At 37.9% G+C, this 21,840-nt stretch overlaps 1 protein-coding gene across 1 annotated transcript in view; it reads left to right on the top strand.

The window, feature by feature from the left end:
• Nucleotides 1-21,840, top strand: part of LOC101114079 (phospholipid-transporting ATPase ABCA3-like) — a 272,511-nt gene that overhangs the window by 55,397 nt on the left and 195,274 nt on the right. Inside the window, exons 8-10 of the mRNA XM_042240680.1 lie at nucleotides 8,302-8,475; nucleotides 12,250-12,431; nucleotides 20,266-20,403. Coding sequence (XP_042096614.1) covers nucleotides 8,302-8,475; nucleotides 12,250-12,431; nucleotides 20,266-20,403 — 494 coding nt within the window. The remainder of the gene's footprint in view (nucleotides 1-8,301; nucleotides 8,476-12,249; nucleotides 12,432-20,265; nucleotides 20,404-21,840) is intronic.

Raw genomic sequence — 21,840 nt, forward strand, 5'->3', positions numbered from 1 at the left:
GATTGGCATACAACTGCTGATAGTAGTCTCTTATGATCCTTTGTATTTCTGTGTTGTCTGTTGTGATCTCTCCATTTTCATTTCTAATTTTATTGATTTGATTTTTCGCTCTTTGCTTCTTGATGAGTCTGGCTAATGGTTTGTCAATTTTATTTATCCTTTCAAAGAACCAGCTTTTGGCTTTGTTGATTTTTGCTATGGTCTCTTTTGTTTCTTTTGCATTTATTTCTGCCCTAATTTTTAAGATTTCTTTCCTTCTACTAACTCTGGGGTTCTCCAACTCTTCCTCTTCTAGTTGCTTTAGGTGTAGAGTTAGGTTATTTATTTGACTTTTTTCTTGTTTCTTGAGGTATGCCTGTATTGCTATGAACTTTCCTCTTAGCACTGCTTTTATAGTGTCCCACAGGTTTTGGGTTGTTGTGTTTTCATTTTCATTAGTTTCTATGCATATTTTGATTTCTTTTTGATTTCTTCTGTGATTTGTTGGTTATTCAGAAGTGTGTCGTTCATCCTCCATATGTTGGAATTTTTAATAGTTTTTCTCCTGTAATTGAGATCTAATCTTAATGCATTATGGTCAGAAAAGATGCTTGGAATGATTTCGATTTTTTTGAATTTATCAAGTTTAGATTTATGGCCCAGGATGTGATCTATCCTGGAGAAGGTTCCATGAGCACTTGAAAAAAGGTGAAATTCATTGTTTTGGGGTGAAATGTCCTATAGATATCAATTAGGTCTAACTGATCTAATGTATCATTTAAAGTTTGCGTTTCTTTGTTAATTTTCTGTTTAGTTGATCTGTCCATAGGTGTGAGTGGGGTATTAAAGTCTCCCACTATTATTGTGTTATTGTCGATTTCCCCTTTCATACTTGTTAGCATTTGTCTTAGATATTGCGGTGCTCCTATATTGGGTGCATATATATTTATAATTGTTATATCTTCTTCTTGGATTGTTCCTTTGATCATTATGTAGTGGCCTTCTTTGTCTCTTTTCACAGCCTTTGTTTTAAAGTCTATTTTATCAGATATGAGTATTGCCACTCCTGCTTTCTTTTGGTCTCTATTTGCGTGGTATATCTTTTCCAGCCCTTCACTTTCAGTCTGTATGTGTCCCTTGTTTTGAGGTGGGTCTCTTGTAAGCAGCATATAGAGGGGTCTTGTTTTTGTATCCATTCGGCCAGTCTTTGTCTTTTGGTTGGGGCGTTCAACCCATTTACGTTTAAGGTAATTATTGATAAGTATGATCCCGTTACCATTTACTTTATTGTTTTGGGTTCGGGTTTATACACCCTTTCGTGTTTCCTGTCTAGAGGATATCCTTTAGAATTTGTTGGAGAGCTGGTTTGGTGGTGCTGAATTCTCTCAGCTTTTGCTTGTCTGTAAAGCTTTTGATTTCTCCTTCGTATTTGAATGAGATCCTTGCTGGGTACAGTAGTCTGGGCTGTAGGTTATTGTCTTTCATCACTTTAAGTATGTCTTGCCATTCCCTCCTGGCCTGAAGAGTTTCTATTGAAAGATCAGCTGTTATCCTTATGGGCATCCCCTTGTGTGTTATTTGTTGTTTTTCCCTTGCTGCTTTTAATATTTGTTCTTTGTGTTTGATCTTTGTTAATTTGATTAATATGTGTCTTGGGGTGTTTCGCCTTGGGTTTATCCTATTTGGAACTCTCTGTGTTTCTTGGACTTGGGTGATTATTTCCTTCCCCATTTTAGGGAAGTTTTCAACTATTATCTCCTCAAGGATTTTCTCATGATCTTTCTTTCTGTCTTCTTCTTCTGGGACTCCTATAATTCGAATGTTGGAGCATTTCATATTGTCCTGGAGGTCTCTGAGATTGTCCTCATTTCTTTTAATTCGTTTTTCTTGTTTCCTCTCTGATTCATTTATTTCTACCATTCTATCTTCTATTTCACTAATCCTATCCTCTGCCTCCGTTATTCTACTATTTGTTGCCTCCAGAGTGTTTCTGATCTCATTTATTGCGTTATTCATTATATTTTGACTCTTTTTTATTTCTTCTAGGTCCTTGTTAAACCTTTCTTGCATCTTCTCAATCCTTGTCTCTAGGCTATTTATCTGTGTTTCCATTTTGATTTCAAGATTTTGGATCATTTTCACTATCAATATTTGGAATTCCTTCTCCGGTAGATTCCCTACTTCTTCCTCTTTTGTTTGGTTTGGTGGGCAACTCTCCTGTTCCTTTACCTGCTGAGTATTCCTCTGTCTCTTCATCTTGGTTATATTGCTTCGTTTGGGGTGGCCTTTTTATATTCTGGTAATTTGTGGCGTTCTCTTTATTATGGAGCTTCCTCACTTTGGGTGCGATTCTATCAGTGGCTTGTCAAGGGTTCCTGGTTAGGGAGGCTTGTGTTGGAGTTTTGGTGGATGGAGCTGGGTTTCTTCTCTCTGGAGTGCAGTGGAGTGACCCGTAATGGGTTATGAGACATCAAAGGTTTTGGGATAATTTTGAGCTGCCTGTATATTGAGGCTCAGGGGAGTGTTCCTGTGTTGCTGGAGAATTTGCGTGGTATGTCTTGTTTTGGAACTTGTTGGCCCTTGGGTGGAGCTTGGTTTCGGTGTAGGTATGAAGCCATTTGATGAGCTCCTATTGCTTAATGTTCCCTGAATTCAAGAGTTCTCTAATGTTTTCAGGCTTTGGATTTAAGCTTCCTGCTTCTGGTTTTCAGTTTTATTTTTACAGTAGCCTCTAGACTTCTCCATCTATACAGCACCGATGATAAAACATCTAGGTTAAAGATGAAAAGTTTCTCCACATTGAGGGACACTCAGAGAGGTTCACTGAGTTACAAGGAGAAGAGAAGATGGAGGGGGTAGTTAGAGGTAACTGGAATGAGATGCGGTGAGATCAAGAGAGGAGAGAGCAAGCTAGCCAGTAGTCACTTCCTTATGTGCACTCTAGAGTCTGAACCGCTCAGAGGTATTTACAGAGTTATACGGGGAAGAGGAGACGAAGGAAGTAGACAGAGGTGACCAGGAGGATAAGAGAGAGGAATGAGTAGGAGAGAGACAAATCCTGCCAGTAACCAGTTCCTTAGGTGTTCTCTACCGTCTGGAACACACAGAGATTCACAGAGTTGGATAGAGAAGAGATGGGGGAGAAAAGAAACAGAGGCCACCTGGTGGAGAAAAAGGAGAGTCCAGAGGAGGAGAGAGTGGTCAAGCCAGTAATCTCGCTCTCAGGTAAACTTGGGTAGTGAAGTTTGGGTTTTTAAATGTACAAAATTGACAACAAAAACCTAAGAGCAAAGATTAAAAATCTGGAGTAGAGGTTGGATTTTCAAAGATACAATATTAAAGAAAAGCAGAAGGAAAAAGGAAGAAAGAAAAAAAAGAATTATTAAAAAAAAAAAAAAACACCAACAACCATCCAAAGACTATATATGGTGTTTGCCTTAAAAAAAAAAAAGTCTTTTTTTAAAAAATAGTAATACTAGGTTATAGAAATAAAAATTAGAGGAGAAATAGAAGACTTAACAATTTTTTTAAAAGCTAGGAAAAAAAAGAAAAAAAAGCAAAAGCAAAAAAAAAAAAAGGAATGATTTTAAAAATATTAAAAATATATCTGGCTCTTCTCTGATGTTACGGGCCGTGTGGGCTCACTTCCAAGGTGGTTCCCTCTGTTTAACTTCTTCTGTTTGCTGGTTTTTTAGGCTCACTAGTTCAGTCGCGCTGTGGGGAGGGAGGATGCTGCAAACAAATGGCACTGTCATGTGTACACAGTATCTCTGCCCCGCTTGACCTGTCCTTTCTCGCGGCGCACAAACCGCTCCGGCTCTACGATGCTCAGCCGGGAACCGTCTGGGGCCGGCCCTAGGCTGCGTGCACTTCCCCGGTCCAAGCCGCTCAGGTTCGGTGCTCAGGCAGCCCTCAGAGGCACAAATGCAGCTGGGACTGCGCTTTGTGCCCTTCCCAGGTCTGAGTAGCTCAGGAGTTTGGCGAGCGCGATTGCCACGGCTTGTCACCTTTTCCGCCGCTGCCGCTCAGCTTTCTGGGTGGACCGCTGGCGCCCCCCGTGAGGCAGACTGTGACTGTCCAGCACCCCCAGAAGTCTTAGCAAAGGAGCCTGCTTGCAGTTAGGTACAGTCTCTCCGGGTCTGCAATTGCCCCTTTCCAGTCCTTACGGCTCTGGCTTCCTGTCCCCAGCGGGGAATGGTCTGCAGCCGGCTTTTTCCGTTCCGTCCTTTGTTCTGTGCTGGGTCCTGGCGGTGTCTTATGTTTGAGCTTTTCGCGTGGTAGCTATCCCACAGTCTGGTTTGCTAGCCCAAGTTAGATCGTTCTGGTTGCGCGTGGGGTGTTCCTGACCGATTCTTGCAAAGCACTGCAGCCCGCGCCTCCCGCGCGTCCCTGCCCTGCCCCCACTTCCCAATGGCGGATGCAGGCGTCTGTGCTGCTTTTCCGCTGGGGGAGTTACTGGTGGGCTTGTAATCTCTTGGTTTTAATTATTTATCTAGTTTTTCCTTCCTGTTATGTTGCCCTCTGTGTTTCCAAGGCTCGCCACAGACTCGGCAGGGAGAGTGTTTCCTGGTGTTTGGAAACCTCTCTTCTTAAAATTTCCTTCCCGGGACGGGCTTCCCTTCCCAGGACGGGCTTCCCTTCCCGGGAAGGAGCTCCCTCCCCACCTCCTTTGTCTCCTTTTTCGTCTTTTATATTTTTTCCTACCTGTTTTTGAAGACAATGGTCTGCTTTTCTGGTTGCCTGATGTCCTCTGCCAGCCTACAGAAGTTGTTTTGTGGAGTTTGCTCGGCGTTGAAATGTTCTTTTGAGGAATTTGTGAGGGAGAAAGTGATCTTCCTGTCCTATTCCTCCACCATCTTTCCCTCCCCCTCTGTTACTCTTTTTGATACAGTGGTAAATGAAATTGCTTCTTGAATTTCTCTTTCTGATCTTCTGTTGTTAGTGTGTAGAAATGCAATAGATTTCTCTGTTAATTTTGTTATCTGCAACTTTACCAAATTCATTGATGAGCCCTAGTGGTTTTCTGGTAGCATCTTTAGGATCTTCTATTTATAGTATCATGTTATCTTCAAACAGTGAAAGTTTTACTTCTTCTTTTCCAATTTTTTTCCCTTTATTTCTTTTTCTTCTCTGATTGCTATAGCAAAATTATGTTGAATAAAATTGGTGAGAATGGACATCCTTGTCATGTTCATGATCTTGGAAAAAAAAATTCTCAGCTTCTCACCATTGTGTAGGATGTTTGCCAGAGGTTTGTCATAAATGGTCATTACAATGTTTTAGGTTCCCTTTATGCTGCTTTCTAGAGAGTTTTTACCATAAATAGGTGCTTTGTTATTCAGTCATTCAGTCATGTCTGAATTCTTTGCAACCCCATAGACTGCAGCATGCTAGGTTTCCCTGTCCTTAAACATCTCCTGGAGTTTGCTCAAACTCGTGTCCATTGAGTTGGTGATGCTGTCCAAGCATCTTGTCCTCTGTCATCTCGTTCTCCTCCTGCCTTCAGTCTTTCCCGGCATCAGGGTCTTTTACAAGGAGTCAGCTCTTCAGATCAGGTGGCCAAAGTATTGGAGCTTCAGCTTCAGCATCAGTCCTTTTTTACTCTCCTCTCCCACCTTCCACCTTCACCAAGAGGCTCTTCCTGCCATAAGGGTGGTGTCATCTGCATATCTGATGTTGTTTATCAGATAAATAAGAAGGATGACAATATAATTGTAACCTTTTCACTTTAAGGGTACTTACCAGGACTTTTGCCTCAAAGGAGGGGTGTGCTGAAGCAAGTGGGCATATGCACATAAAAGGAGTCCAATGTTTTGCCTGTGTGGGCATCTGCCACTCTGCTCAGATGCAGCTGATAATCACATCTCTTCCCCAGTCGTGACTGTCCTAGATCTCGTGCCACACTATGTGTGCGGTGAGTGGGGCCAAAGAGTTTTTTCAGCTTGGACAAGGGCACACAGGCAATTGTGGGAAGCCCAGCAGCCTTGCTGGCGTCAAAAGTCTGGGTTGCTTCTAGGACCTCACTTGGGAAGGTGCCAAAAATGGCCACCACCCACCTGGGCTCATCCCTGGGACTGGGTTGTCTCTGCATCCCAAGTTTGAGTCTTTAATCCTGACCACCCTAGCTCCAGTGCCATACTGTAGTGTGGCGTGAGCAGTGCTAGTGCTTTTGCTTGGCTTGGGCTGGGGAGTGTAGGGAGGTGGTCTCAGGAAACCTTGCAGCTGCTAGAAAAGATCTTTCTCAGCCTTGCCTGGGGCAAGCGAGCACTTGAACATTCCTCACAAGTGGAGTCCAGGCATCTCCAACCTTCTTTTCTGTCTCCATGGTTCTCCAACCAGCCAAGGGGCTTGTCTCCTCCATATAGGACGCGTGAGCTGGGACACCCAGTCTGTGGCTCAACCTGCTCAGTCCCCATGGCAAATGTCCACCCATGCAATCTCTGATTCCCTTCCCAAGGACACAGGTTCCACAACCTGATTGTTTTTCTTCCCATCCTATCATATTCTATGAGTATCTTTCTTAGAACTTTGATTTTACAGTAATCTTTCTACCTGTTTGCAGTTAGTTTTCAGTGAGAATTATTCTACATGTGTATGTATATTTTTTATGTGTTCATGAAGAGAAGTGAGCACCACATCCTCTTACTCCACCATCTTGATCTCCTGTCTCGATGATAATCTTGACAAAAATTCTTTTCCTAGCTTACAAGATCCTGTATTTATGGACCTAATCATATCCAACTCTCAATAATTAACTATTTATTTAACTATTCTCTTTTGATTATCATAATTTAGATTGAAAGCATGTGTTAAAAACTTCATCCATGGCTTATTATTCTACCCATAATTTCAAACTCTAGAAACACTAAGATATTAAATTTATGTTAATACTAGTGGTGTACATTTATAATTCTCCAAACCAAGTAATAATGAATAAATAAGTTTTAGAAAGGAGAAAGGAACAAATGTAAGAGTGATTCTTTGTTTAAATGGCTGCACATTTTTATTGTATGTGGTAAATATCCTATACATTGTCATCCTATACATTAATTCATTCATTTAATAAATATTTATGGAACTAAAAAGCCTCTTGATGAAAGTGAAAGAGGAGAGTGAAAAAGTTGGCACTGGAGCTAGGGTGGTCAGGATTAAAGACTCAAACTTGGGATGCAGAGACAACCCAGTCCCAGGGATGAGCCCAGGTGGGTGGTGGCCATTTTTGGCACCTTCCCAAGTGAGGTCCTAGAAGCAACCCAGACTTTTGACGCCAGCAAGAAACACAAGCTGGAATCAAGATTGCTGGGAGAAATATCAATAACCTCAGATATGCAGATGACACCACCCTTATGGCAGAAAGTGAAGAGGAAGTCAAAAGCCTCTTGATGAAAGTGAAAGAGGAGAGTGAAAAAGTTGACTTAAAGCTCAACATTCAGAAAACGAAGATCATGGCATCTGGTCCCATCACTTCATGGGAAACAGATGGGGAAACAGTGGAAATAGTGTCAGACTTTATTTTGGGGGGCTCCAAAATCACTGCAGATGGTGATTGCAGCCATGAAATTAAGATGCTTCCTCCTTGGAAGGAACGTTATGACCAACCTAGATAGCATATTGAAAAGCAGAGACATTACTTTGCCAACAAAGGCCTGTCTAGTCAAGGCTATGGTTTTTCCAGTAGCCATGTATGGATGTGAGAGTTGGACTGTGAAGAAAGCTGAGCGCCAAAGAATTGATGCTTTTGAACTGCGGTGTTGAAGAAGACTCTTGAGAGTCCCTTGGACTGCAAGGAGATCCAACCAGTCCATTCTAAAGGAGATCAGTCCTGGGTGTTCATTGGAAGGACTGATACTAAAGCTGAAACTCCAGTACTTTGGCCACCTCATGTAAAGAGTTGACTCATTGGAAAAGACTCTGATGCTGGGAGGGATTGGGGGCAGGAGGAGAAGAGGACGACAGAGGACGAGATGGCTGGATGGCATCACCGATTCAATGGACGTGAGTTTGAGCGAACTCTGGGAGATGATGATGGACAGGAAGGCCTGGCCTGCTGCAATTCATGGGGTCGCAAAGAGTCCGACACGACTGAGCAACTGAACTGAACTGAACTGAACACATACTGTGTTTCAGACATCGATGATATGAGGGTGAAAAAGATAAATTCTCTTCCCTCATAGAGTTTACGTTCTTATCCTTTAGTGTATTCTTTTTTTTTTCTTATGAAAACATTTAGTGTATTCTTATGAACTTATTTATAATTTATTTATAATTCATTATTTTGTTTATTGCTTTAAATTGACCTTATAATTTCCTTCTTATTTGCAGCCCGTTTGGCTGCTTCTGCTGGAAGCTTCATATATTTTGCCAGTTTCTTTCCATTTAATTCCATTTCTCAATACTATGGACAGATAAACCTCAGCATGAAGGTAGCTGCCTGTCTCAGCCCAAATATTGCTTTGGCACTGGGGATTAAACTCCTTGTCAAGTTCGAAACAAAACGTAAGCATTTGCCTTGGAAATTTTGCCTTTTCTGTTTGATTCCTAGAAATGTAGAAAGAGGCAGTGTGGGTGGGACTGTGGGTAAAGAGGTAAGAACATACTATAAAAATTATTTATTTCCAGATTTGTGTTTTTATTATGAAGGCAATTGTGTGAATTAACCTTCTATTCTATAACTTTCCTTATTTACCTAAAAGTATATGTTAAACCTCTTCCCACATAGAGATAGACCCTTTTCTTTTACAAAGCTATTTAGTATTTCATTGCAAAGAGTTATTATAATTAATTAACCATTCTTTATCAATATATGCTTAAGAATTTTCCAACTTTATGCTACTTCCCTCAATAGTATTCATATATTTTCTCATATGGTATGAATACTAATATATAAATAAATAAATTCCTAAATATAATATCTAATATGGTATCCATAGCTTAATTTAATTACTATTATAATAATCTTCAAAAAGAGTAAATCAATTTATTCTCCCACCAGTAATACATGGGTTTTTCTACATCTGTTCCAATAATACATTATACTACTCCCATGAAAAAAGCAAATATAGGGTCTTTATTTCCTGTAACTATTTTTCCTCCAAACTCAGCACTACTGTGCTGAAGAAAGTAAATGTAAGTTTAATTTAGTGATTTACTCAGGTTCTTCTGAATGAGTCAGTTTTTCAGACATCTTTTTCCTTCTCATATTCTTCAAAATAGTATGGAAGGGGATGGAAATTTATGAGATCTCTTATGATGGAGGGACATGGTGGCCTCAGATACATGTGGTATCATCTGGGTCTTTTATATCTATAGTAGAGTTCCTAGCTGCTTTATGGACTCTTGCAAACTGAGGTGTGACTCTTTATGTTTGGCTCGCATCTGTTAGAAACATGGTTCTGGCTAGTAGATCTAGCCTTAAAAGTCCTCATTCAGTTCTCTGCCTTCCTCTGGCTCTCTCTCAGACTGGCCTTTATAAATACTTGGAAAGTTATACAGGCTCTGAATGTGACTTTTAAGGTATGAGGGGCCAGTAACATCACTTCGGGTTCATCTATCTAGCTGCCTTACTCTGCCAATAACAATGCCACCAATCATGCAATGTTGGATATTCTACATGATCCCACCTGAATATGTCACCAGGGTTTCCCTGAAATAGGAAAACCAAGGATCCATGTACCTGTCCTCTGTACCTTATTTTCCTTCTTTTCTTATGTGAAGTGAGGGGCTGCCTTTCCTACTTGTCTTCATTTTTAGAAGGGACAGCCTTTTCAAACGGACATTTGCATTGCTGCTCCCCAGGACACAAAATGCCAGAACATTAGAAGATAAGGAGAAATGGACTGTAAATTGGGGAGTAATTCAAAATTCTATATCCTTTACACCATGAAATTATTTTATCTTTTATGCTAAGTAAAAAATAGCATATAAATCTATCAATTTTAAGGGAGAAAAGGAAGGCTTTCTTGCTACATAAAAGTATTTCAATTGTCTAAATGTTGTAAGTTGTTGTTCAGTCGCTCAGTCATGTCTGACTCTTTGCAGTCCCATAGACTGCAGCACACCAGATTTCTTTGTCCTTCATGATCTCCCAGAGTTTGCTCAAACTCATGTCCATTCAGTCGGCTATGCCATCCAACCATCTCGTCGTCTGTCACCCCCTTCTCCTCCTGCCCTCAATCTTTCCCAGCATAAGGGTCTTTTCCAATGAGTCTGTTCTTCATATCAGGTGGCCAAAGTATTGCAGCTTCAGCATCAGTCCTTCCTATGAATATTCAAGGTTGATTTCCTTTAAGATTGACTGGTTTGATCTCCTTGCTGTCCATGGGACTCTCCAGAGTCTTCTCCAGCACCACAGTTCAAAAACATCAATTCTTCAGTGCTCAGCCATCTTTGTGGTTCAACTCTCACATCCATACATGACTGCTGGAAAAACCATGGCTCTGACTATACAGAGCTTTGTCTGCAAAGTGATGTCACTGCTTTTTAATATGCTGCCTAGGTTTGTCATAGCTTTTCTCCCAAGGAGCAAGCATCTTTTAATTTCATGGCTACAGTTATCCACAATGTAAATAACTAACCTTAAACTGTGATTCATTTAACTTGTGTTCATGGTACCTTTTTTCCAAAAAAAATACTATAATGTAATCAGGTTTGTCAGTCTTTTCCTTTAATTTGTACACTTGTGTCATCTTCCAGAAGTCCTTCAAAACCCAGAGTCATAAAGATAATCATATATTTTCTTTTAAATTTTATATTTTTTAATTTTTACACCTGGATTTTCAATAAGCATAAAGTTGCTATATCTAATTTTATTTATTTTTCACATGAAAATCAAGCTTTTACAACAGTTTATTGGAATGTCTATTGTTCTCTGTTGCTTTTTCATTTCACCTATTTCACATCACATTTCAATACATGCATGGATCTGGTTCTAGTGATATTAATAGTTTCCATTCTTTTTTAGTCTCTTTTTGTGTCAATACCACGGTGGTTTTACTCATTATAGCTTTATAATAAGTCTTAATATCTGTTGGTCTAGTCTTCATACCTTATTGCTCTTCAGTCATTGCTTACCTCTTGAACTTTAGGATAACTTTGCCAAATTCTATGAAAAATCTTGTTAATCTTTAGTGGGAATTTCATTGCATTTATTGATTAATGAGGATTGAAGATAGTTTTCTCATCTGTGAACAACAGTCTAATCCAAATGAATAGCCAATCATAGGAATATATATAAGATTTCTTTGTGGATACTTACGTCATTCTTACTTTATACATGAAGCATTAGAAAATTTACTAGGTTTAATTAATTAATTTTCATTGGCTTAATCTGCAACAGAATTAAAACTAAAACAGTTTTAGTTTTCTGAGTTATTTTTATGAAGTCATTTTATTAATCATTTGCTCTTTCTTTTTCTGTATTACTTTTGTTTTTCAGGAACTCCTATTTTATTTTCAGTAGCAGAATTTCTCAAGTTATGATAGACTTCCTGAAGTTTGTATTGTGCATTCTTTTTTTTCCTACATTTTCTAATGTACTGTTCATTGCCTCTCAGATGGCTTTCATTTTGATAATCACCTTTAATTGACCAAATCCTTTTTTCTCAGGCTAGTACCTCTGCTTATATAGCTTCCTCAAAGACACAGTGTTGATAAACATTCTTCTCACTGTGCTGAGCTATAGGAGAAGGGCTAAAGGTGAAGGCAGGATGGGTTTCATGGGCCACTGTGTTTAATATCTTTCTTATTTGCATGGGGAGTTCACCGCAAGCCCTGATGCTTTTTCAGTTGCGCTACTTGTCATCTTTTGCTGACATGTTTTTCCCTTTCCATCAGTACTGTCAGCAAAACATCTTCTTTTCTACTTGGTAATCATCTTTCTCTAGTTATATTAAATGTTTTTCCAAATGTGTATATACTAATGGTTATTTCAGCGGGAACATAACATTAGCAGAAAAGTAGAGGGATAGTTTCTAATAGGTCTTTTTTTTTTTTTCTTGGCTTTTTGTTACTCTTTATTTTTGTTTTAGTCATTGACTTTATCTCAATCACTCCTATTATTTTTGTAGATTTTCAAGGGAGGAGGAAAGAAATCAATGTTATTATATATTCCATCATTTTCTTGGATGAACTAATTACTAAGGGCATCACCATATAGATAATTCACCTTGGTAAAATTTAGATTATCAACCGTTTTTTGTTTTGTTTTGTTTTGTTTTTTGCTCTTTCAATCACAGATCTGTCATTTATGGTATATATCTCCTTTTATTTCAGAAACTGGTGTTAGCTGGAATAACATTTGGACACCAGCCACCCTTGAGGATGAGCTCACCTTTGGCCATATGATGGGAATGCTTGTAATTGATGCTTTCTTGTATGGCCTTGTGACCTGGTACATAGAAGCTGTCTTTCCAGGGAAGTATGGCATGCCTCAACCATGGTACTTTTTTCTTATGGTGAGTTCTAATGCTGCTATTGTTGTGAAAACCATAGTCCTTATGAGCAAGGGCATGTACAGAATCATTTGCATACCATCTATACTGAAATACTAGCCATTTCTTGATATACTTTAAAGGCCTTCCACATATGCAGATGAACAGTATGAATAAGATACTGAAACCCTGTACATTAAAACACTGTGAGTAATGTAGCCCTTCTTCAGTCAAGTAGTACATAATGGATTAATTTGGAGAATAAAGAAATGTAAAAGTGTCTGTAAACTATGTTCCCTATTAAGTTCATATGTGATAGTTTCTTAGATCCTGGTGAGTGGAGGATTCAATTCAGTTCAGTTGCTCAGTCCAACTATGTGACCCCATGGACTGCAGGTCACCAGGCTTCCCTGTCCATCACCAACTCCCAGAGCTTGGTCAAACTCATGTCCATTGAGTCAGTGATACCATCCATCTCATCCTCTGTCATCCCCTTCTCCTCCTGCCTTCAATCTTTCCCAGCATCAAGGTCTTTTCTAATGAGTCAGTTCTTTGCATCAGGTGGCCAAAGTATTGGAGTTTCAGCTTCAACATCAGTTCTTCCAATGAATATTCAGGGCTGATTTCCTGTAGGATTAACTGGTTGGATCCCCTTGCAGTCCAAGGGACTCTCAAGAGTCTTCTCCACACCACAGTTCAAAACCATCAATTCTTAGGCACTCAACTTTCTTTATAGTCCAACTCTCACATCCATACATGATTACTGGAAAAACCATAGCTTTAACTAGATGGACCTTTGTCAGCTAAGTAATGTCTCTTCTTTTTAATATGCTGTCTAGGTTTGTCATAGCTTTTCTTCCAAGGAACATCTTTTAATTTCATGGCTGCAGTCACCATCAGCAGTGGTTTTGGAGCACAAGAGCATGATGTCTGTTGCTATTTCTCAGTTCACGTACCTCTGAAGCCTAGCTTGAAGGATTTTGAGCTTAATGTTGCTAGTATGTGAAACAAGCACAATTGTATGGTAGTTTGAACATTCTTTAGCATTGTCAGAGGTACGTGAACCAAGAACTTCCAGATGTATAAGGTGGGTTTAGAAAAGGCAGAGGAACCAGAGATCAAATTGCCAACATACATTGGCTCACTGAAAAAAGCAAGGGAGTTCCAGAAAAACATCTACTTCTGCTTCACTGACTATGCTAAAGCCTTTGAGTGTGTGAATCACAAAAAACTGGGGAAAATTCTTAAAGAGATAGAAGTAAAATATCACCTTACCTGTCTCTTGAAAAATCTGTATGCAGGTCAAGAAGCAGCATTTAGAACCAGACATGAAACAACTGACTGGTTCAAAATTGGGAAAGGAGTATGACAAGGCCATATATTGTTGCCCTGCTTATTTAACTAGTATGCAGAATACATCATTCAAAATGCAAGACTGGATGAATCACAAGATGTAATAAAGATTGCAGAGAAAAATATCAACAGCCTCAGATATGAAGATGATACTGCTCTAATAGCAGAAGGTGACGAGGACTAAAGAGCCTCTTGATGAGGGTGAAAGAGTAGAGTTAAAAAGTGGCTTAACACTCAACATTCAAAAAACTAAGATCATAGCATCTGGTCCCATCACTTAATGGCAAATAGAAGGGGGAAAATGGAAGCAGTGATAGTTTTTTATTGTCTTGGGCTCCAAAATCACTGGTGACTGCAGCCATGAAATTAAAAGACGCTTTCTTGGGAACCCTCCTACACTGTTGGTGGGAATGCAAACTAGTACAGCCACTTTGGAGAACAGTGTGGAGATTCCTTAAAAAATTGCAAATAGAACTACCTTATGACCCAGCAATCCCACTGCTGGGCATACACACCGAGGAAACCAAAATTGAAAGAGACACATGTACCCCAATGTTCATCACAGCACTGTTTATAATAGCCAGGACATGGAAACAACCTAGATGTCCATCAGCAGATGAATGGATAAGAAAGCTGTGGTACATATACACAATGGAGTATTACTCAGCCGTTAAAAAGAATACATTTGAATCAGTTCTGATGAGATGGATGAAACTGGAGCCGATTATACAAAGAGAAGTAGGCCAGAAAGAAAAACACCAATACAGTATACTAACACATATATATGGAATTTAGGAAGATGGCAATGACGACCCTGTATGCAAGACAGCAAAAGAGACACAGATGTGTATAACGGACTTTTGGACTCAGAGGGAAAGGGAGAGGGTGGGATGATTTAGGAGAATGGCATTGAAACATGTATACTATCATGTAAGAATCGAATCGCCAGTCTATGTCCGATGCAGGATACAGCATACTTGGGGCTGGTGCACGGTGATGACCCAGAGAGATGTTATGGGGAGGGAGGTGGGAGGGGGGTTCATGTTTGGGATCGCATGTACACCCGTGGTGGATTCATGTCAATGTATGGCAAAACCAATACAGTATTGTAAAGTAAAATAAAGTAAAAAAAAAAAAAAAAAAAAAAGATGCTTTCTCCTTTGAAGGAAAGCATAGTTAGCATATTAAAAGCAGAGACATTGTTTTGCTGAGGTCTGTATAGTCAAAGATCCATATAGTCAAAGATATAATTTTTCCAATAGTCATGTACACATGTGAGGATTGGACCATAAAGAAGGCTGAGTGTTGGAGAATTGATGCTTTCAAACTGTGGTGCTGGAGAAGACTCTTGAGAATCCCTTGGACTGCAAGGAGATCAAACCAGTCAATCTTAAAGGAAAAATGCTGAATATTCATTGGAGGGACTTTTGCTGAAGCTTAAGCTGCAATACTTTGCCACCTGGTGCAAAGAGCCAACTTATTGGAAAAAGCCCTAAAGCTGGAAAAGATTGAAGGCAAAAGGAGAAGGAGGTGGCCAAGGATGAGATGGTTAGATAACATCACTGACTCTATGGACATGAATTTCAGCAAACTCCAGGAGATAGTGAAGGACAGAGGCATGCTACAGTCCATGGTGTCACAAAGAGTCAGACTCAACTTAGTGACCAAACAACAACAAAATAACCCCTGAAAGTATGTAGATGCGATTTCCTGTATCTCAGAAAGTAAACCAAGCTAAAGTGTTTTTAATTTTATAATGCCTCATTTTTTTCCACATTTAATGTTTTAATTTAGGTGAAATTCATATAACTTAAAATTAAAAGTGAACAGGTGATGACATTTTGTACATTTACAGTGTACATGCACATGCATATGTGGCATGCTCAGTTGCTCAGTCATGTCCAACTCTTTACAACCCAGTGGAGTATAGCTGGCAGGGACAGAATCCTGGACAGTACCCCTCTGTCCATGGGATTATACAGGCAAGAATACTGGAGTGGCTTTCCATTTCCTCCTCCAGGGGATCTTCCCAGAGATAAAACCCACGTCTTCTGTATCTCCTGCATTAGTAGCTGGGTTCTTTATCATTGAGCCACCAAAGAAACCCCAAACATGCACATATCTAGTTCCAAACTCTTTTCATCACCCAAAAATAAAATTCTGTACTCATTAAGAAGTCATATCCCATTTTCTGCTATCCCAAGTCCCTAGTAATTACTAATCAGCTTTCTTTTTCAATGGATTTACCAATTCTGGATGTTTCATAGAAATAGAGTCAGTCAGTATGTGATCATTTGTGTCTGACTTCTTTTGCTTACCATGTTTTTTGAGTTTATCCGTGTTGTAGTATGTGTCAGTACTTCAATTTTTTTGATTGCTGAATAATATTCTATTGTATATACACAGAGGCTAAGCATTTCCTTTATCTATTCATTCTTAGTTGGATGTACAGGACATCTTATGACTATTGAGTAGTGATGCTATGACTATTTATGTATAAGTGTTTGTTTGAATACCTGTTTCAGGTCTTTTGGAACTATATCTATGAGTGGAATTTGGGACTGTACCTAAGTGTGGTAATTCTATGTTTAATGAAACCACTGAACTGTTTCTTTTTTTTTTTTTTCTTTTATTGTACCCTTGAGGATATAAGGTGTATCTTGTTTTGACTTGCATTTCCCTAATGACTAATCATGCTGAGGTCTTTTAATGTACTTTTTTAACCATTTGTATATAGTATTTAGAAAAATGTCTATGCAAGTTCTGTGCCAATTTTAAAATTGGATTGTTTGTCTTTTTATATATTCTGGACACTAGACTCTTACCAGATACATGGTTTGCAAATATTTTCTTCCATTCTGTGGGTTGTCTTTTCACTATCTTGACAGTGTCTCTTCATGCATAAAAGCTTTAAGTGTTGATTAATTCAATTTACCAATTTTTCTTTTGTTACTGTGAATTTGGTGTCATATCTTAGTAACCATTGTCAAATATAAAGTCTTGACAATGACAAATATAAACTGTCTATTTTTTCTTCTAAGAATTTGGTGATTTTTATCACTTATATTTAGATCATTGGTCAATTTTTATTTAATTTCTATATAGTGTGAGGTAGGGATCCAAATTCAGTCTTTTACATGTGGATATCTTGTTCTCTTCACAACACTATTTGAAAAGACTATTCTTTCCCCATTAAATGGCCTTAGCACACTTGATGGAAAAGATTGATCACAGATGTATTGGTTTATTTCTGGACCTTTAATTTTATTCCTTTGGCTTATATGTATCCTTATAACAGTACCATACTGATTTGATTATTGTATATTTATAGTAAATTTTGAAATTTGAAAGTGTGAGTACTCCAACCTAGTTCTTCTTTACCAGCATTGTTTTGGCTGTTAGGGGCCTCTTGCAAGTCCATATGAACTTAATGCTCAATTTTTGTATTTCTCCAAGAATGTTCATCTAAATTTTTATAAGAATTACATTGAATTTGCTGGTTGTTTTAACTAATATTGCCATATTAAAAATACTATTTCTGAATAAATTCTTTCAGCAAAGTTTTACAGTTTTTTGTTTACAAGTCCTTCACTTTTTGTTAACTTTATTCCCAACTATTTTACTCTTTTGAATTCTATTGTAACTGGAATTGTTAGTTTTCTTTTTGTATTGTTTGTTGCATGTACATAAAACTACAGCTTATTTTTGCATATTGTTCTTATACCTTGCACCTTTGCTGAATTTGTTTATCTCTACTAGTTTGGGTGTGTATTCTTTGGGGTTTTTTTAATAAGTAGGATCATGTCATCTTCCTTTCCAATTTGAGTGCCTTTTATTTCTTTTTCTGCCTCATTGATCTGACAATCTCCCAGTACAGTGGTGAGTACCAAAAGTGAAAGTAGGCCTCCTTATCTTATTCCTGATATTAGGGGAAATTTCACTATTGAATATGATGTTATCTATGGATTTTTTTCATAAAAATTCATATCATTTTGATATCATTTAAAAATTTTTTAATTTTATTTATTTTTGATATAAATTTATTTATTTTAATTGGAGGCTAATTACTTTACAATATTGTAGTGTTTTTGCTATACATTCACATGAATCCACCACGGGTGTACATGTGTTCCCCATTCTGAACCCCCCTCCCATCTCCCTTCCCATCCCATCCCTCTGGGTCACCCCAGTGCACCAGCCCCAAGGACCCTGTATCATGCATCAAACTTGGACTGGCGATTCATTTCACATATGATAATGTACATGTTTCTATGCCATTCTCCCAAATCATCCCACCCTTGCCCTCTCCCACAGAGTCCAAAAGACTGTTCTATACATCTGTGTCTCTTTTGCTATATCACATACAGGGTTATTGCTACCATCTTTCTAAATTCCATATATATGTGTTAGTATACTGTATTGGTGTTTTTTTTTCTGGCTTACTTCACTCTGTATAATAGGCTCCAGTTTCATCCCACCTCATTAGCACTGATTCAAATGTATTCTTTTTGATGGCTGAGTAATATTCCATTGTGTATATGTACCACAGCTTTCTTATCTGTTCATCTGCTGATGGACATCTAGGTTGCTTCCATGTCCTGGCTATTATAAACAGTGCAGCGATGAACATTGGTATACATGTATCTCTTTCTGACTGGTGTGAAATGGTACCTCATTGTGGTTTTTATTTGCATTTCTCTGATAATGAGTGATGTTGAGCATCTTTTCAGCCATCTGTATGTCTTCTTTGGAGAAATGTCTATTTAGTTCTTTGGCCCATTTTTTTATTGGGTCATTTATTTTTCTGGAATTGAGCTGCAGAAGTTGCTTGTATATTTCTGAGATTGATTCTTTGTCAGTTGCTTCATTTGATATTACTTTCTCCCATTCTGAAGGCTGTCTTTTCACCTTGCTTATAGTTTCCTTTGTTGTGCAAAAGCTTTTAAGTTTAAATAGGTCCCACTTGTTTATTTTTGCTTTTATTTCCAATATCTGGGAGGTGGGTCATAGAGGATCCTGCTATGATTTATGTCGGAGAGTGTTTGCCTATGATTTCCTCTAGGAATTTTATAGTTTCTGGTCTTAAATGTTTAGATCTTTAATCCATTTTGAGTTTATTTCTGTGTATGGTGTTAGAAAGTGATCTTGTTTCATTCTTTTACAAGTGGTTGACCATTTTTTCCAGCACCACTTGTTAAAGAGATTGTCTTTTCTCCATTGTATATTCTTGCCTCCTTTGTCGAAGATAAGGTATCCATAGGTGCATGGATTTATCTCTGGGCTTTCTATTTTGTTCCATAAGAAGTAAAACTCTCACTGCTTACAGATGATGTGATCCTCTACATAGAAAACCCTAAAGACTCCACCAGAAAATTACTAGAGCTAATCAATGAATATAGTAAAGTTGCAGGATATAAAAGCAACACGTAGAAATCCCTTGCATTCTTATACACTAACAATGAGAAAACAGAAAGAGAAATTAAGGAAACAATTCCATTCACCGTTGCCACGAAAAGAATGAAATACTTAGGAATATATCGACCTAAAGACACAAAAGACCTATATATAGAAAACTATAAAACACTGGTGAAAGAAATCAAAGAGGACACAAATAGATGGAGAAATATACCGTGTTCATAGATCGGAAGAATCAATATAGTGAAAATGAGTATACTACACCAAGCTATCTATAGATTCAATGCAATGCCTATCAAGCTACCAACAGTATTTTTCAGAGCTAGAACAAATAATTTAACAATTTGTATGGAAATACAAAAAACCTCGAATAGCCAAAGCAATCTTGAGAAAGAAGAATGGAACTGGAGGAATCAACCTGCCTGACTTCAGGCTCTACTACAAAGCCACAGTCATCAAGACAGTATGGTACTGGCACAAAGACAGAAATATAGATCAATGATATCATTTTGTTATCATTTATCATTTTGATATAGTTTTCTTCTTTATCTTTAAACACTTTGTCAAAGTCTTTATTACCATTAGTTGAGATGGTCATGTGTGTTTCTTCCATTTGTTTTATTAATGTGACATATTACATTGATTGACTTTCTTTTGTTGAAATACCCCTGCATTCCTGGGATAAATCACACTTTATCATGATGTATAATTCTTTTGATATGCTTATTAGATTCAGTTTGCTAGTAGTTGATTTTTGCATCTATAGTCATAAGAGATATTGGATTATAGTTACTTTCTTTGTGATCTCTTTATCTGGATTTGCTGTCAGGGTAACACTGACCTTATAAGAATGAATTATGGAATGTTCCCTCCTCTTATACTTTTTGGAAGACTTGGAGAAGGACTGCTGTAAACTCTTATTTAAATGTTCGGTAGAATTCACCAGCGAAGTCTCCTGATCCTGGATTTTCTTCACTTCACTTATTTTTTGACAGTGACTCAGTTGATTTACTTGTTATAAGACTGTTCAGATAGAGTGCTTCATTTCTTAATGCTCACTTTGGTAATTTCACTTTGGTTTTCTTTGTAGCACTCATACTGGTTCAGCAAACCAAGAATTAAAATAAAAAAAGAAGAAATGAATGACTCTGAGATAACTCAAAACAAGTATTTTGAGGCTGAACCTACTGGTTTGGTGGCTGGTATCAAGATCAAACATTTGTACAAGGTATTGTTTCAAAAGTCTCTTTTTCTTACAAAGACTGAATACTACATATTACTATTAGGATTGTTTGTAACTAGCTATTCCAATAAATCAAATGAGATACTTAATAAAGAATCATAGCTAATATAGTTCTCATCTGAAACATTCATAGAACATATAAATATATGTTCTGTATGTGATCTTATTTGCTCTACCCATTGTGCTTATTTTTAATCTCCTCTAATGGATTTGACAGCAAGTGATATTTGAATTTTGTAATAAAATTCTGTTAAGAAAATAAACTTAATAATGCAATAAGAACATTTGGGTGTGTGGTTGGAGAGGATAACATTAAAGGTAGTTAAAGCAAAACCTCTCTGAAGGGATAACCTTTGAACTAGTCAATTATTTGAAAAGCTAAAGGAAAAACACTCATGTTAGGAAAATCACAAATTTGAAAACCCTCAGGTGAGAAAGACTTTCATGTTGAAAGATTGCTGCTGTGAGCCATGAGCTATGCCCAGATTTGTGACTTCCAGAGAGAGGATTTTGATCTGGGGCCAGAGAAGAGGCTCAATCACTAGGAGATTTTGTGTAGCAAAGTTTTATTAAAGTATAAAAGGGAAAGTAAAACCTTCCAACATAGACATCAGAAGGGGACAGAAAGAGTGCCCCCTTGCTAGTTTTTAGCAAGGAGTTATATATCTGTTAGCAAGTTGCTAATTAGATAAAAGAAACACCTCACAACTGAGAGAGCTGCACCTGGCCCCTCTCCCACAGCATGCATTTTGAGATAGCATTGGCACAAGGTGAGTCATCCCAGCCATAAAACAATTGACATGAATCTTGAAGAAAGACAGATTTCCAAGCAAATGCATAGTTTCATTTCCATATGTAAGACATACTGGTTTGTAGAGCCATTAGCAATTCAAGGTTTGAGAAAAAGGTTAGTCTTGGTGGAAATGGATTTGAAGAAAGGCAGATTCCAAGGCAAATGCATAGTTTCATTAAGATAGCTTAAGAAAAACATTTCATAAGAAAAACACATTGGTTAGCTCAAGGTTTGAGAAAAGCTAAGTTTAAGTGGAACCAGGAGTTGTCATGACAGCATAGGATTAGGAAAAAATGTCTGCCACTTGCAATTTATTTCCTCCTACCTCTTGGGGACCCCTAGTCTTCCTACCTGTTACCCTGTCAATATGTTTGAGAAACAGAAGGAAAAAAAAACCATTTGGTGGCAAAAGAATGTTAGTAAATGGCTTCATTGAGAAGCCATTATTTGGCTAGAGGAATATATATATATATATATATATATATATATATATATTTTTTTTTTTAAGATCATTTTGACTACATTGTGGGAAATGGGATGTTGGAAATTGAGGAGTTAAGAAGGAGAAGTGTAGGAAACAAAGACCAATGGTACTTTGCTTAAGAAATAATGGTAATTGAACAAAGGTC

The sequence above is a fragment of the Ovis aries genome, chromosome 24 (genome assembly GCF_016772045.2).
Source record: "Ovis aries strain OAR_USU_Benz2616 breed Rambouillet chromosome 24, ARS-UI_Ramb_v3.0, whole genome shotgun sequence".
Taxonomy (NCBI): domain Eukaryota; kingdom Metazoa; phylum Chordata; class Mammalia; order Artiodactyla; family Bovidae; genus Ovis; species Ovis aries.